Source organism: Magnolia sinica, chromosome 1, assembly GCF_029962835.1.
Source record: "Magnolia sinica isolate HGM2019 chromosome 1, MsV1, whole genome shotgun sequence".
In the NCBI taxonomy this organism is placed as follows: Eukaryota; Viridiplantae; Streptophyta; class Magnoliopsida; order Magnoliales; family Magnoliaceae; genus Magnolia; species Magnolia sinica.
In genome coordinates this window covers 135663953-135680204 of record NC_080573.1, presented here as the reverse complement: position 1 = coordinate 135680204, position 16252 = coordinate 135663953, and the positions used below count along the sequence as shown (strand labels likewise).

At 42.2% G+C, this 16252-nt stretch overlaps 2 protein-coding genes and 1 long non-coding RNA gene across 7 annotated transcripts; 1 reads left to right on the top strand and 2 right to left on the bottom strand.

Moving 5' to 3' along the window:
- Positions 1 to 3975: 3975 nt before the first annotated feature.
- Positions 3976 to 6849, top strand: LOC131219314 (expansin-A16). The gene is made up of 3 exons (XM_058214378.1): positions 3976 to 4635; positions 4911 to 5229; positions 6275 to 6849. The coding sequence occupies exons 1-3, from the start codon at positions 4503 to 4505 to the stop codon at positions 6576 to 6578; spliced, it is 756 nt and encodes a 251-aa protein (XP_058070361.1). The 5' UTR covers positions 3976 to 4502; the 3' UTR covers positions 6579 to 6849.
- On the bottom strand, positions 4759 to 7726 carry LOC131219320 (uncharacterized). 2 transcript variants are annotated; one of them, XR_009158111.1, is made up of 2 exons: positions 7099 to 7726; positions 4759 to 5558 (listed from the first exon to the last, which is right to left on the bottom strand). It is a non-coding gene; the product is annotated as an uncharacterized LOC131219320 (long non-coding RNA). The 2 variants fall into 2 exon arrangements; XR_009158112.1 differs by lacking the exon at positions 7099 to 7726 and adding an exon at positions 6903 to 7011.
- Positions 7727 to 7762: 36 nt separating this feature from the next.
- On the bottom strand, positions 7763 to 13213 carry LOC131219293 (protein THYLAKOID ASSEMBLY 8-like, chloroplastic). 4 transcript variants are annotated; one of them, XR_009158103.1, is made up of 4 exons: positions 12485 to 13213; positions 8814 to 9292; positions 8671 to 8737; positions 7763 to 7955 (listed from the first exon to the last, which is right to left on the bottom strand). XR_009158103.1 is itself a non-coding variant. In XM_058214364.1 (2 exons), the coding sequence occupies exons 1-2, from the start codon at positions 12857 to 12859 to the stop codon at positions 8894 to 8896; spliced, it is 774 nt and encodes a 257-aa protein (XP_058070347.1). In that variant the 5' UTR covers positions 12860 to 13211; the 3' UTR covers positions 8623 to 8893. The 4 variants fall into 4 exon arrangements, 1 of the variants encoding a protein (XP_058070347.1); XR_009158095.1 differs by lacking the exon at positions 8671 to 8737 and having other exon boundaries at positions 12485 to 13209; XR_009158100.1 differs by lacking the exon at positions 7763 to 7955 and having other exon boundaries at positions 8623 to 8737.
- Between the last annotated feature and the right edge of the window lie 3039 nt (positions 13214 to 16252).

The following is a 16252-nucleotide window of genomic DNA, read 5'->3' as shown; positions in this document are numbered from 1 at the left end:
TACACTCCGCATACATGTGGGCCACAACTTTAACCGGTATAACACCTGTGTGTTGACAAACGTACACCAACAGCCTGAGGGAAATTTTAGTCCTCAGCATTCTCGTGTTCTATTCTTTTCTTCCTTTCTTTCCTTGTTCTCTTTTTTTTTTTCTTTTTTTTAATCTTTTCTACTCACTCTCAAAAGAAGTGCCCGGAACGAAAGAACATAGAGAGCGAGAGACATGAAAGGAAGCCCTAACCCTAAAAATTTCCTTGGATACCGATCTTGTCTCCTCTATTTCTCGAGAAAGCTATCCAAATTCCCCCCAATATTCACACTACTGTTTGCTATCATCAGTTCGAAACCAAAATGCATGGGCCACCCTTTTTGACATTAGGGCTCATCTGATATCAGGGACAGACGCCCACGTCACTTCACCACCTCTTCCTAAATTGTCGGGATCAATCCTCATCCGTCATACACATTGGCATGCTTGTGCCGTAATCAAGACCATCCAAATGGTTGACACCCAGTTGTGGATGGGGAGCACCGCAAAACTCATATACGCTCACCAATTCGAGGGTTAAGATTGCTCTACCAATGTGATCCTTCGGCCATGCTCCATCCAAAATAGCCCACCAATGTGGGACACAAGGTTTTGATCAAGTTGTTTTTTTTTTGCTTTTTCCTTTGATCGAGGTCACCTCATCAACAGGTTCAGGCAAATAAACATTACAGTGGGCCTTAGGAAATTTTTAATAGACAGCGTTCAATCACCACTGTTGTGGTCCACCTGAGATTTGGATATGTTTCATTTTTGGAATAATATCCTAAAAGGAGCCGGAAAAACGGATGGACGGCGTGGATATACAATATATACATCAAGATGGTCTCCTAGTCAGGGACGCACTGTGTTGAGTTAGACCGGGTCGTACCTAATCGACTTCCTTTTCCGGGCTCTTTTAGGTTGAAACAAGGAGAGTTCGGTCAATTGATGAAAAGGCGGAGGCTTTCCCTGTCCTCCCAGAATCCCAATAAAGGATCAGGCCCCAAATGAGTTATCCAATAAAGAGAACTGATCAGATACATTGGCTGTATCAGAAGTTTTGATACAGCCACTTCTTTCATCCCCGGATGATGTATGCGTTTTATCCACGCCGTTCATCCATTTTTAACGGATCATTTTACGACACAAGCTAAAAAGAGGCAGATCCAAGGTTAAAGTGAACCACACCCCATGAAGCTATTGTAATAATGATGTCCACCGTTGAAACTGTCCTATGGCTCACCGTGATGTTTTATTTGTTATTTGCCATCTAACATGTTCATAAGGTTGAGTTTACATAAGAAAACACAAATACGAGCTTAGATCAAAACTTCTGCGCTCCCAAGAAATTATCGATGGTGGGCGTTGCATCCCCACCGTGTGATCCACTTGAGCTTTGGATGTCCCTCCTCATACCCGAAAATGATCCCGCAAAATCGATTGGCAACACAAACATCGGCGAGCCCCTAGAGTCGAACCTGGCAGGGGCAAGACCGGGAGCGGTGAGATCCTGGCCTCACCCAAGATGGTGCGGCCCACCTTGAGGTATGTATTTTGTATCCACTTTGTCCATCCGTTTTTCCACATCATTTTAGGGTATTATCCTGAGAAGCAGATCTAATTATCAGGTGGACCATACCATAAGAAACAGCAGTGATTAATCCTACCATTAAAAAATTCTCAGGGCACACCTTAACGTTTCCCATTTGTCATCTAATCTGTTGATAAGGTAACATAAGCCTGTTTGAAGGGAAAAAAAAGCAAATATCAGCTTGATCCAGATCCAGAACTTTTGTGGCTCATTAATGGTCAAGCACCACACGTTCCTATGGTATGGTCCACCTCATAATTGAATCGCTTCATTTTTTGAGATAATGAACTAAAATGATCTGGAAAAACGTATAGACAGCGTGGATACAAAATACATCCATCAAGGTGGGCCCCATGGTAAGGGCCGCACCGTCTTGGGTGAGTCCGGGGTCTCACCTAATCCGATCCCGTCCCCGCCAGCATGCCACGGGTTTAGAATGTCCACCCCGTACAAAAGGTGGGCCGCACCATGATGATAAGACCGGGTAAGCACACGAATACAGTTAGTCGCACGGTTGTCTGTCCACTGATTTTGATGCTGTGTTCCACTCGATGAGTGTATCAGCCTAGATTTTCAAATCAGTTTATCGTCAAGGGACGCGGAAAGCGTACCACCCCAGGACAGTCGCGAGCTCGGCACAGACAGCGATCTGAGGGGTCCCAACGTGATGTATAGGTTTTATCCACACCGTCCATCCATTTTGCAATATCATTTTAGAGTATCCTTCCAAAAACAGGCAGATACAAGGCTCAAGTGGACCACACCAAAGGAAGAAGCGGTGTTAATGATGCCACCGTTCAAACCATCCTAAGGCCCACCGTGATGTTTATTTTCCATCCAAATTTGTTGATAAGGTCAGGTAGACCTGGATGAAGGGAAAACGTAAATATCACCGTTGATCAAAACTTTTACAGCTCCTAAGAAGTTTTTAATGGTCAGAATTTAATCCTGACTGTGTGGTCCACTCGAGCCTTTGATCTGCCTCAATTTTAATCTTATATCCTAAAATGACATAGCAAAATAGATGGACGGTGTGGATAAAACACATACATCACGATGGGCCCCTCAGAGCCCTACTTATCCCGACTGACGGGGTAATCCGCGTCCATCAACAAGGGTAACCTTTTGTACCGATCGGATATTCCTACTCGTGTGACACGTCCGCAGGAAATAAATGGACGCGGATTGCGTCCTACCCCCGCCCGTCTCCAGCTGGGAACGGGCAGCAGATTTGAGTGGCCACCGTGATGTATGGGTATTATCCACACCGTCCGTCCATTTTTTTTTCCTATCATTTTAGGGTATAAGCCCAAAAATAAGGTAGATTCAAAGTTCAAGTGGACCACACCACAGGAAGCAGTGGTGATAATGATTCTCACCGTTGAAACTTTTCTAGCGCCCACCTTGATGTTTATTTGCCATCCAACATATTAACAAAGTTATACAGACCGGTCATCTTACTTATTAATAAAGTTATATAGACCTGGATGAAGAGAAAACACAAATATCAGTTCCATCCAAAACTTCCGTGGCCCCTAAGAAGTTTTCAATGGTAAGAGTTTAATCCCCATTGTGTAGTCCAATAAGCCTTGGATCTGCCTCATTTTTGGGCTTGTACCCTGAAATGATACGAAAAAATGGAAGGACGGTGTGGATAATAACCATACATCACGGTGGCCACTCAAAGCTGCTACCCGTTCCCAGCTGGAGACGGGCGGGGGTAGGACGCAATCCGCGTCCGAAGTAAATGGTTCTCTCAAGGAAACCAAGAATCACGAGAAAACTTTCATCGACAAGAGCTCCCGAAGGGAGATAACTTAGAAGGGCCACACCACACGGAATGATGGGGATTTAGATGCCAACCATAGGTGTCTGGGGTTACCATGGTGTGCATCTTTCATCAACCTCGTTCATCAGGTGTAACTCACGAGGATGAAGATAAGATGGAAAAATCAGCCTAAAAACAATGAGGTGGGCCACACCGTGTAAACTTAGCTATTAGAGGAGCAATTTTACATTGACTCTATTGGTGTGGGCCATATTAGTTTTGAATAGGGCTTATTTTTCCGGGCGTATTGTCCAAACGATGGTTTTCACCTGATAGACACAGTTGATTTTACGAATATGATATGTTACCCCACAGGGGGTGTTTTACGCAGCACGTCAAACAGGTGTACTGCCCAAAGACCACTTCCCGAAGCCAGCATGTAAAGGACCAAAATAACCTCACCCCCGGGGTCTGTTTTGTCCTTTCGGCCGATTACGTTAAAACGGGAGCTCTACTAAGCGTACACGCGTGTGGACTAAAGCTTATGTACACGCCACATACGTACCAGCAATGGCACATTGGTGTGAGATCCAATCCATCCATCAGGTTGGTCCCAGCTTCTATTTTTTCTTACCTAAAACTAAAACCGATCCCTTCAATGTGTCGACCCCAATATTGGAAACAGGTGGATGGGTTCGGAAACTTCATCCAAGCTTTCCAAAGCAATACATTTATTTTGCAAGCTGTGGCTATGCTCACTGGTTGATCAACCTTATTCTTGGGCTAGGGCATCAGTATAGTCGTGCTATGCTGATGGGTGGATAGGATCTCCGACCTATCGTGCCATGCTGGCACATGTGTGGAGTGTAGATCAACTTTATTGAACACGCGTGTGAGCCTAGCAAAGCTCCATCTATCAAACCCAAATGGGAGTTTCAGGCCATTTCCGAAAAGAAGGCTGCTTCTGTCCCCCAAAACCCCAGTTTAAAAAAGAAAAAGAAATAGATAAATAGATGGACGGACTATTTTCCCTCCTCTACTCTCAGCTTAAATTGTAAATAAGAAAAAAGGGACCATCAAAGCTGTGTTCCTCACAACCCTTTACACTCTCAGAAATGGATCTTTACAAAACTGCCTTCTTCTGTTTGATGATGCTAGCGGACTTGAGAAGGTTACTAGCAAGCGAGGAAGGATGGAAGACTGCTACTGCCACATACTCCAAAGATACAAATGGGTCTATCATCATTGGTATGAAACAAACAAGAAAATGCTTCTTTTTCTTTCTTTCTTTCTTTTTTTTTTCTTTTTTTTTTTTTTTTTGTTGGATTACATTCAAGTGTCAGCCAAACAGTTTGAGTTTCTTTGCTGATATTCGGGTTCTAATGTTCTATGAGCACAAAGGCAATCAAAAAAATGCAGTTTTCCAAATTACATTTTGTATCTGTATTTGCAAAACCGGACCCATGTTTCAGTTCTGTCAAACTGATATTTTCTTTTTTCTTTTTCTTTTCTAATTATTATAGGAGGTGCCTGTGGATATGGAGATCTTCACAAGAAGAGCTATGGAAAATACAGTGCTGGGTTAAGTACTGGGTTGTTTAACAGAGGGAGTACCTGCGGCAGCTGCTTTGAGCTGAGATGCGTGGACCATATCCTCTGGTGTCTGCAAGGGAGCCCTTCTGTTATTGTCACCGCGACAGATTTCTGCCCTCCAAATTACGGGCTCCCCAGCGATTATGGTGGCTGGTGCAACTACCCCAGAGAGCACTTTGAGATGTCCGAGTCAGCTTTCATGGAAATCGCAGAGAAAAAAGCTGATATTGTGCCGGTTCAATACAGGAGGTGAGTATCATAACCACTTGGCAAGGCATAAATACCTATTTTTTATGTTCTTGTATGTGTTTGTGTGTGATGGTGTGGTTGCCAATGGATCCCTGGCTTTGGGGAAAGAGCCATCACTCCGGTGCAGAACTCATGTTCCTCCTTGGAACAATGTAAATCCTTAAAAAGGCTCGGGCAGAGAGTTTGTAGAGTACCCTTTCAGATTTTCATCTTGTACAAGTGTGACGCATGGTTCATCGATCCAAACTGATCTTAACCATTGATACATTGATATTTTGGGCCCTGATTTGGTTGGCGATGAACTAAAAATACTCAAGACTAGAAGAAACCTATCAATAGGTGGAGAAATATGGTTTAGAAACAAAACAATCCTAAAAGAGGCACCTTACAATGCTTGGGTGGAGTGTAAAGTTTGTAAATTTAGGTTTTCAGTTTGTATGAATGAGGCCCATGGTTCAGTAATATAAACTGATCCAAACCACTGATACCATGGACCCCAATTTGGTTGGCCGTGCACTAAAAATCCCCAAGACTGGATAAATCCTATCCATAGGCAGCTAAAGACTGCGAAAGAAAAATATCATTTTGCAGTTTGCGTTTTACCAATGAGAAGGCTAAATATTCTATGGCTAGGTTCTTCAAATCTGATGGTGTTTTGGTGGATTGGTCATCCATATTGAGGCCCATAATATCAAAGGTTTGGATCATGGAACCATGGCCCCACCTGTATAAACCGAAAACCCAAATGGCGCTGGACAGACCGAAACTTTTCTCCCAAGCATTGTATAAGACCTTATCCTCAACCCTTTCTACCAGAGTTGGCAGCAATGGATTATTTTCTGCCCATACTGTTTTGATGTCCTATAACTGCCTAACTGGAGTATAAGCTTTCATCAACTCAAAAATTTTGCAAAATTAATTTTCGCCTTAAGCTGCATAGACATCTAGCAGTATTTTGACTGTTACGATTATCACGCAAGGAGTTCTCATCTTGTCTTTCTACATATTATGAGAAACAGAGCATGATTTATATAGTTTTGTGCAGAGTTAACTGTGAGAGAAATGGAGGGATGAGATTCACAGTAGGTGGGAGTTTTTACTTTTATCAAGTTCTAATCACCAATGTGGGTTCAGACGGCGAAGTGGTTGCAGTTAAAGTGAAGGGATCGAAAACAGGATGGATACCCATGGGAAGAAACTGGGGACAGAATTGGCAGTGTGATATAGACCTCATCGGCCAGCCACTGTCTTTCGAGGTTACTGTCAGCAGTGGAAGAATGGTGACATCCTACAATGTAGCTCCAGGAAATTGGCAGTTTGGTCAGACGTTCGAAGGAAAACAGTTCTAGAAGAAACAAAGAAAGGCTGAGAAGTTCAATACCCAGATGGGGAGATTGGGTGTAATTTGATAGATGAGAGGAGATGAAGGCTGCAGAGTTCATTGCTTCAATTCCCAATCATGAGTTTGGGATCTAGAAATTTACAGATTCATTTACTGATGAGCACTTCAAAAGCAGGACTAGTAAAGTTTTGAGGACTCAAACAAAGTTCATTAGTCAAAAAGTAAGTGTGACGGGCAAATTATTATTAATGGAAAATGAAAGCAAAAGACGCCAAGCACATATGGTCCCACTGGGTATCTTTTTCAAATGAGCAGATGAGAATGTACATACGTTGATGGAAAGTGTGTGCGCCTTAGCAGAAGCTTTTATTCTGCTATGTTCCCCCATTTTAATCTTCTTTCTTGCCATTATGATTCTTGACAACCTTTCGGAGATTATCTACATGAACCATCATTACTTCTATAAAAGAAGTTACTTAAAGAGTTATGGTGGGCCTGACGAGAAAACAAAGTTAGAACACATGCACCTTCAGCATTAGATAAACACGATGCTCCCTTTAAAGCTTGAATACCGGCACTCATGCCTGCATATCATTCTTTTTATATCTGTGTGCAGTTAAATTATAAAATAAAATATTGTAATATCATGTAAGCATCAGTACATAGATGTATATAAAATGAGGTATATTAGAAAATATAATAAAATAAAACCAGAGAAAAAGGAAAAGACTGGCTGGGTATTATTGTTATGTTGCCTCATCACCAATGTCCAGGACGTGCCTAAGACACATTGCCAAGGAGATGATTTTTTTTTTATATAAGGGAAAGCTCATGTGCAGCCAGGGCACATTTATGCTCTTAATCTGCCACCACATGACACAGGATGGTCCAATCATCAATCTGGACCCCATGTCATTTGCCCCGCTTCTCATGGGCAATCATGAATGACCCATTTTGATAGGAGGATTTTAACCTTCCAAATGTTGGGCTCTCTTTTTCACGACCATTGATTCCCAAGCCCCGGCTGGGATGGTTATGGCCATCTGATCAAACTGGTTCCTTGCAGACATGTGGTCCGACCTACATGGACTCTATGAAATGAACTATTCACATGGATTATTGGACCTTATTTGATGCAAACCGTCCATTTTCTATGTCATTTGATGCATACCGTCCATTTTCCATTTTCTATGCCATTGATTAGATGGTCCGACAAGTGTGAATTTTTCATGGTGGCCAATGAAAAGTAGAATGAATCCAATGACCAATCCAAGTAGATGATTGACCATCCATGAGTCTAAAAGTGCCCCACATATCTCTTTTTAGAACCAAGCCAAGCCCTTTTTAAACCACCTGCAACATAAGATGCAATCCTCGGCAGTTCCTGCACATGAGAAAACATCTTGAAATGAATAAAGGAATGAGGAATGTGCGTGATTCAAACAACAAATGAAATGCAATGTCAGCTGATGAATTTCATTTAATAGACTGCTCAATATGGAAAGAAGATAATGAGTAAAGGTTAAATAAACAGAGCTTTCCTAAGGTCACGTGCACCTCTAGACGTGGCAACACATGCAGACCTGGCACATGAATAAGCAGGGCCATCAAGAGGGCTGGCTAGGGATTGGCTTCAGCCCAAATTTTGAACTGTTCGAGCCAGGTCTGTCAACTTGGACTTATTCAGAATTTCCATTTTGCTTGGCCAGGCCTGAGCCCAGCCCGTTGACAGCCCTGAGAATAAGACATCCAAGATATGCATCATGTCCAGCCAAATGTAGATGATCTGGACTGTCAATCAGGCTGGTCAACTGATGATGAGGGAGACACATCTGCAAAAACAATTAACTGTAGGAGGCCTTAAAAAAATATTGCATGTCCACATTTAACACACATGTATGTCCTGCCTGATAAGTGCACTAGCCTGGCAGGTCATCACAGAGTTGAATACATCCAATTGCACGACCTCGGATATCCCAGGTGCGTATGTGGCCCCATGCAAAGGTGCATGAGGGAGGTAGGTGCATCCAGGCTTAGCAAAACTGATGAAATAGATGGAAAATCAACAGGTACAATATATATTTCCAAGAGGTAATTACAGTTTTGATACAATGGGCTCCACAGCAATCAGATGGAGTGGAGTCTGCTGATCATTGCTACCAACACCTATAGTATAAGAAACTGAACTAGTATTTGAAATGATTCATTCATTCAATTGATACCACTAAAAATAAATTTATACCTCTAGACTGATCATTGAACAGACCATGAGAACCATCACCGTGAAATGGTCAAGTATTACTTTTTTGTACTGTCAGTGAGTCAATGAGTTGATGTTGTCTCTTCCTTCTCCTCTAGAAACTCCATAGAACCACCGAAATATTTCCCAGCTTCTTGCCTGACAATAGCCGATAGGCCCACTTCCCCCATTGATTCAAAGCCATTTATCAAGATTCTAAAGGTTATCTCATCTGGTTCACAATTGACCTCTTTCATTAACAGAAAACACTCCATTGCAGTTTGGGAAATGCCGAACTCCATCAAAGTTCTCAAAACAGCGTTAAATCCTTCAATATCAGCATCCACAATCTCCATCTTCATATACGAAAGAAGCAGTTCAACCTTTTCAAATAGCCCATTGCTTGCCAGCACTGCGATCATATCTGCATAGACAGATGCCTGAGGCTTATACCAGTATTCCTTTCTGATGCCTTCAAAGACCTAAATTAGAAAACCGCATAATGAGAACAGATTTCAGTTCCTTAGTGCTTAACTAAAGGTGATGTTTCAGTTATCTTATATTGGGAAATGCTAACGTCATTGGACATTAGCAATGTCCCCAAATCTTTCAAATGACATGTGGGAGAACCAATCATCAATTTAGACTGTCCATTCAATAGTACCATTGGAAGCAAGCATTGGTCCAAGAATCCAGCCGATTGAATGGTCCTAGCCCTTTGAATGGGACCAATTTGTTACAACTTACACCCGTCTGTTTTTTTTTACGAGCCATAGATTGCCTGATTAGAATCATCAAACCAAAGTGCTACTTTGGATAAGCAATACAAAGTGGGATCTATCAAACAGATGTTTCAAGATGATGATTGGACCTACTTTGAATCCCCACATGATCTTGACTGCCCATTTCCCATGCTACTGATTGGATGTTTAAGATCACTGATTGGCATGATTTATGCATGCCCTGCTCTACATGGTTCAAATCAACAATTTGTCGCCCTACATGTCATTTAAGAATCTCGGGGTCGATAGCATTTCCCATATTCCTATTTATGAATGGGATATTTTAAACGAATGAATATAAAATCTTGGGATTTTTACCACAAAATTCCTGAGGAATCTATATTTTACCAAATAATGCCTCCACCACTAGAAATTACTTGAGGGTGCTTTTGGGGGATGAAATTACAAAAAATTCCCTCATTTAATTTTTTTTTTTCCTTTAAGAAGTAATGAAGCTCAAGACTTGTAGATAGGGGTGTAGATCGAGTCGAACCAAGTTGAGCTGGCCTCAGCTCGACTCAGCTCGGCTTGGTCCTCGAGCCTGACTAGCCAGCTCGTCTCAGTTCGGTCAGCAGCTCGGGCCGAGTTCGAGCCAAGATCGAGCCAAGTTCGCCATTGAGGCATTTCCACAAACACCTGAACTGCAACTTCAAAATCCCACTGTTTTACAAACAGAAGCATGGTTTTATAGGTATTTTATCAAACACCTTCTAAGCAACATAAAAACCAAGAAAAACAAAGAGAAAAAGGGTATTTGTTTCATGTGCATACCTTCCTTGCCACCAGCCACATTTCGTTGAGTCATTTTATCAAACAGTTGTTGAGCAACATCTATGGCAAAGTAACCGAGTCACCGAATTGGTTCGATCCGAGTTCGATTTGAGCTAGATTCGATCCGAGTCGAGTCAAGTTGGGGCCTACTCGAACTCGGCTCGAACTCATTTTCGAGCTCAAAAAATCAGCTCGGCTCGGCTCCAACTCAGCTTCGAACCGAGTTGAATCAAGCTTTTTCGAGTCGAGTCGAGCTAGCTCGGTTTGTGTACACCCCTACTTGTGGAGCCCATGTGGTATATGTATAACATCCAACCCGTTAAACATATGTACCACACCATGGTCATAACACGGGAAAAAAAAAAAAAAAAACATCAGGTCAATCAAATCATCAGAGGGGCTACACTTGAATTGGGATATTTTGAATGGTGCACATTATTTTTTTATGGATTGGGCCACCTTATGATTGGATCCCCCATACTTTTGGTTCATCTAATAATAACGCTGGTGTGCATCTGTTGAACAGGTTGGATGTGAGGCACATACCACGTGGGCCCCACAACTTTCGATTTCCACTTTGTTGCAAGGAAAAAGTAATGGAGGGATCTCTCCAGAAAAAGGAAAAAGGAAAAAAAAAAAAAAAAAAAAAGCAATGAAGAGCAGTAATGTAATTTCTCCTCTTTAAAAGCACTGCATTGGAATATCAGTAACTGGAGGCACTATTTAGTAAAATCCAATTCCTTGAGGAATTTTGCGGTAACAATCCTTAAAAGTCTTTAATTGAAACGAAAAAATAAAATAAAATCAGCAATTAATCAGAATATCCTGATAAATGAGGATAGAATTAAGCCATCAAATGTGCCTATGAGAAAAGACATCACCAAGATTAACAGCCCTGAGAAAACTATACCATAATCTCACTTTTCACCTTGTTTAAGTTTGCAAAAACAAGAAGGATTTACAGCATTGCATTCCCTTTTATTTCCAGTTCCACCATGGTAAGCACGAATCCCCTCCAACACAGCATGAAAAATCCAACAACTAGATAAAACCAGAAGATACGGAACCAAAACAACTCCAAATATCAAGGTGAACCTACTTCAGTTTCTCACAGAATTCATCAGATGAACCTCATGTTTCTAAAAGCATCATGGACGGAGAGTGACTCATCTGAGTTGACTCAGACTCAGTCGGACCTGATCTGATTTGACACACAAGTCACCCCCGACTTGGCAGAGTCAGGCCAATTATTGCTGACATGGGTGAATCGTGATTGGACTTGAAACTGGATAAGTCGACCCAAGTCTCTGAGTCAATTGCAGTCTGTACATAATCGCACAAGGGACCCACCCTTCAAAAAGGGGAACATTCAGCCAGTGAGGCCCTCCATGGCAACAAGGATGCTGAATGAAAGATTAAACTCAACATTCAAAACATGGAACTGTATCATGGCATACCGGGAATGTATCATGATAAGTTCATGGGCAAGAGGATACAAATTTCCATACTGCAATATGAACATGCATCGAAAAGTAACAATCATACCAGTTTGTACTGTCAGTGCATTCCAGTGTAGTGTAAACCTATATTATAGTTTCAGTGGAGTTCAATATCTCACCAAGGTTGATAATGTCCAAACTCCTAAGGCATCAAATAGTATTTGGGAATGCATTGGGATAAATTTACATAGAGAGACAACACATTCAATCCATATTTTAAACCTTGCGGTGTTTGACATGCTGTTCTAAACATCAGTCCCTCCCCTGCAGGTCTCAAGTTCAAACCTCACCCGTGAATTTTCATAGAGACGTCCATTTTAGGCAAGTGACTCGGTTCAAGAATCAGGTCGAGTGACTGAGTCATCGAGCTGCCTCGACAAGTCACACCAAATTTAGACCGAGTCATACTCACGAGCTACGTAATGACCTGGCGAGTCGAGTATACTCGGTCAAGTTCCGAGTCGACTCATCGAGTTTTAGAACTAGAGTTAAATCCACAGAGCCATCACATCCGTTCGAATTCGTGATGGTCCACCAGATGAACAGGACGGTGGGCCCCACAAATGGGGGAGGGATGAGAAAGATTAAAGGAATACGGATGAATTGAACGAAAGGGAAGAACCTGTAGGGCCAAATGCCCTTCCTTCTGCCTCTGAAGTTCTCGTAGAACGGCAACGATATCCGGCTTTATCAAGCGCCTGACCTTCAATTCGAACACCTGATTCAACGACTGATGGTTTTCCTTGGCTCGCTTCAGAGCCTGGACGGTTTGGATCGCCTCGATGCTGATTCTCCCCCTCTGCAAGGGTTTTCGGTTCTTGCTCCTGTCTCTCATGGTGAGAATTCCCCTCTTGAATCGCTGCTGCTGCGATTTCTGGGGAATTCCGATCTGGCAGAGCTCTGGAATCTCACCAACGCCATGGAAATCTATGTTTTTGGATTCGGGTTTCGATGACAGCAAGTAAAGATAAGGAACGCGGATTGGAGACGAATGCATTGGGCTTCCACCGCGCGCGCTCTCTCTTTCCCGGCCTGTTTGGATAATAACCTGTAAATATTTTTTTTAATGGCGAGAGTTCAATCGCCACTGTTTCCTGTGGTGTGGTCCACCTGAGATTTGTATCTACTTAAATTTTGGGACCATGATCTATAATGGGCTGGAAAAACGGACTGACGGCGTTGATATATAAGGGTGGGCCCCATGGTAATGTTAACACCCACTAAGGGGTTACCCGGGTAACTGGCTAATCCGCTCCCCCTCTTTCTCCCCTCTCTTTCTCGAACGGGGGTTCGCTACTGACACTGCCAGTAGCATCTCGCTACTGGACGGTGCTGGGCCACCATGCGTATGTGTTCTATCCACGCAGGCTGTACACGAACCCAGTTAGCTCGGTTAGCTCGCTGATTCGACTCGGAAAGCTTGATTTGACTCGATTCGGAACTGAGTTCGAGCCAAGTCAAGCTGAATTTTTTTAGAAAATTTCTAGCTTGCCGAGCTCGACTCACTCAGATCGAACCCCAACTCAAACTGAACTCAGATCAAACCAATTCAATGACATGATTATTTTGATATTAATATTGCCCAACAAGTGTTTGATGAAATGACTCAACAAAATGTCAACTGGTGGCCAGGAAGGTATGGATATAAAACAAATGCCCTTGTATCTTGAAATTTATGTTGCCAACTTAGTGTTCAGTGAAATACCTGATAACCAATGTTTCTATTTTACATTCCATAGAAATTGAAAGTGCATTCTGTGTGTTTGAAAAAATGCTGCATAGGCATCTTGGCTTGAACTCAGCTTGCACTGGCTCAAACTGCTGACTGAACCGAGCCGACCTGGCCAGTCCTTGGGCCGAGCTGATTTCAAGCTGGGTCAGCTAGTGGCTGAGCCGAGTCGAGTTGTGCCAAGCTCGACTCGGTTCAACTCGTGTGCACTTCCGTTAGTTCATTTTGCCGGCTCATTTCAGGTTGTGAACCCAAAAATGGGAAAGATCGACGCTACAACAAACTTCCTGCGGGCGCTTTTAGTTCAAGTCGATATTTGTGTTTTGCCATCATTCATGTCTTAGTGACCTAATCAAAGGTTGGATGTCAAATGGGTCCTAGGAAGTTTTTAATCGTGACATTCAATTACCACTGTTTTCCTTTGATGTGGTCTATATCATTTTTGGGGCCATGCCTTGAAATAATATTCCAAAGTGAATGGACGGCATGAATAAAACAAATGCATCATCATGGGGCCCACAGCACTGTTCAGTAGCCACATCGCTGCTGGCAGTATCAGCACGCAATCGCGTCCGTCTTTCTCATCTCTTCATGTGATGGACAGTCCATATCAAAGGGACTCGGATTGGCTGCGACGCGACTGGAGGAAGTTCCTGCAGCCGGAAGCTAGGTGGGCCGCCGTGATGTTTGTGAGGGGAGCGGATTACGTGCGGCCCCGGCCTCACCCAAGACGATACAGCTCTCATCGTGGGGCCACCTTGATTTATGTATTCTATATCCAAACCGATCATCCGTTTTGCAAGATCATTTCATAGCACGAACCGAAAACTCAACCAGATCCAATTCTCAGGAGGACCATACCATACGAAACTGCGGCAAGTGATGATTAATGAACCACAAAAGTTTTAGAAGCTGATATTTGTTTTTTGAATCCCTCTATCCAGGTTCATGTGACCTTATCAATAGGTTGTATGGCAAATAAACACTATTTGAGTTTCTACCACCACACGTTCCCTATTCTCGATTTTTGTGCCCAAATCCCATTCTATCCGAAGGATCGGTAGAAATCCCAATAACAATGTAATCCTTGTTATAAATTTATTTTTATTTTTTAAAAAGAGAGAGAGAGAGAGAGAGAGAGAGAGAGAGAGAGAGAGAGAGAGAACTGTTTTATTTTCCGTAAAATTTTGGTGAATTTCTCAATTTTTTTTGGCAAGGGTCCGACGTAAGTGCCATATGTCGCGATATATAGACCAATACTGGATAATTATCCAATTATGGTCCACTTTCATATCGCAGCACCGTGCAATATTAATAGTATTAATATCAGACGATACTATTAATATCAAAATCACTGATTACACTAGATGGGTGGTCCTAATATATAAACGAACCTGCCTCATGTTATAGCAGACAGATGGTTTTCTGATGTTCCGGTTCCCCACACCCAATCCAAAAAAACCACAGCCATTTTCCATCACAATGACCCCCCCATTAAAGTTCCACTAGGACCCCATCCTCCAAAGGGGTGTTTGAGGCATAAAACCAAACCAGGGTTTTTTAATATGCATTTGGATGCACATTGCAAAGCCTCTTTTGACCATCCCACTTGAACAAAATCGGTACTAGGACGCTTACTCGACCAAAATCAACCGAATTGGCTTTGTTGAGCCGGCTGAAAAAAGCAAGTTACAGTAACCTCCTTTTGCGCAATTGTGTTTGAGGGGACCCTTGTTTGGACGCACTTTCCAGAGGGACCTTCCAAAGAGGTGTTTGAGGCATAACTCCTTTTTTAGCCAAGCCAGGGTCTTTTTTATCTACGTTTGGATGCACTCTGTAAAACCCAGTCGACATAGGAGGCACTAAAATGCCAATTGACAAAAACCGATCCGATTCGAGTCAACCAAAAAATAAAAGCTTGAAACCCCCATTTGAGAAGGGCATCCAAAAGGGAATGGTGTTTCCTGCGAAAGGGTTTCCCAAGATTTTCAGTCGACTTCACTTAAATGACCAATACGATTGGTTTTGGGGTTTTTTTGGGGCTTTTGGATCATAAGTTACTTAAGATAAGCTACTTATGCTACAAGTAGCTTATCTTTGTTTCTCCTTATTAAGTAGATAAGTATGTTGTTTACCAATAACACACTTATCAGCTAAAAAGTAGAAAGGCACGTTTGGTTTCCAACAATAAAAGTATTTATCCCTCAAGTATGCTTAGTCCCCCTTCCACCGTCCATCATGTTGGGCCAACCTTTGATGTGGACGGTTCATTGTGTGGGTCAACCTTTACCCCAGAACATTAGTTTTGGGTGCGGTAAAGCTTATCAAAGTTAAATACATGGGAGTGTTGCTGTGGCGGTGGGGGCTAAGAAAATAAAGAGTATTTAGGAAATTTAGAAAGGTACTAATGACTAAGCTCTTGCCCTTTTCACAAAGAGAAACTTTGGCAAGATGGTTGTTGCATGTATCTAAGAAATTATACATGCGGAAGACTACTAATTTTCAAATGACATCCACATTGTTCATAAATATTCATCTTTTACTTGAAAATTATTTATAATTTAATCCAAAACAATTTTCGCATTGAAACCATAAATGTTTGTATTTTCTATTTACATTGAAATCATTCAATTATTCTATCCAGTGATAGAATAAAAAATG

Bases quoted from the DNA above. Each gene is read 5' to 3' on its own strand.
- LOC131219293 (XM_058214364.1), bottom strand. From the start codon at position 12,859: ATGCATTCGTCTCCAATCCGCGTTCCTTATCTTTACTTGCTGTCATCG. The intron at 9,293-12,484 runs GTTCTTCCCTTT...TTTCTAATTTAG, and splicing joins AAGGGCATTTGGCCCTACAG to GTCTTTGAAGGCATCAGAAA.
- LOC131219314 (XM_058214378.1), top strand. From the start codon at position 4,503: ATGGATCTTTACAAAACTGCCTTCTTCTGTTTGATGATGCTAGCGGAC. The intron at 4,636-4,910 runs GTATGAAACAAA...TAATTATTATAG, and splicing joins AAATGGGTCTATCATCATTG to GAGGTGCCTGTGGATATGGA. The intron at 5,230-6,274 runs GTGAGTATCATA...AGTTTTGTGCAG, and splicing joins GTGCCGGTTCAATACAGGAG to AGTTAACTGTGAGAGAAATG.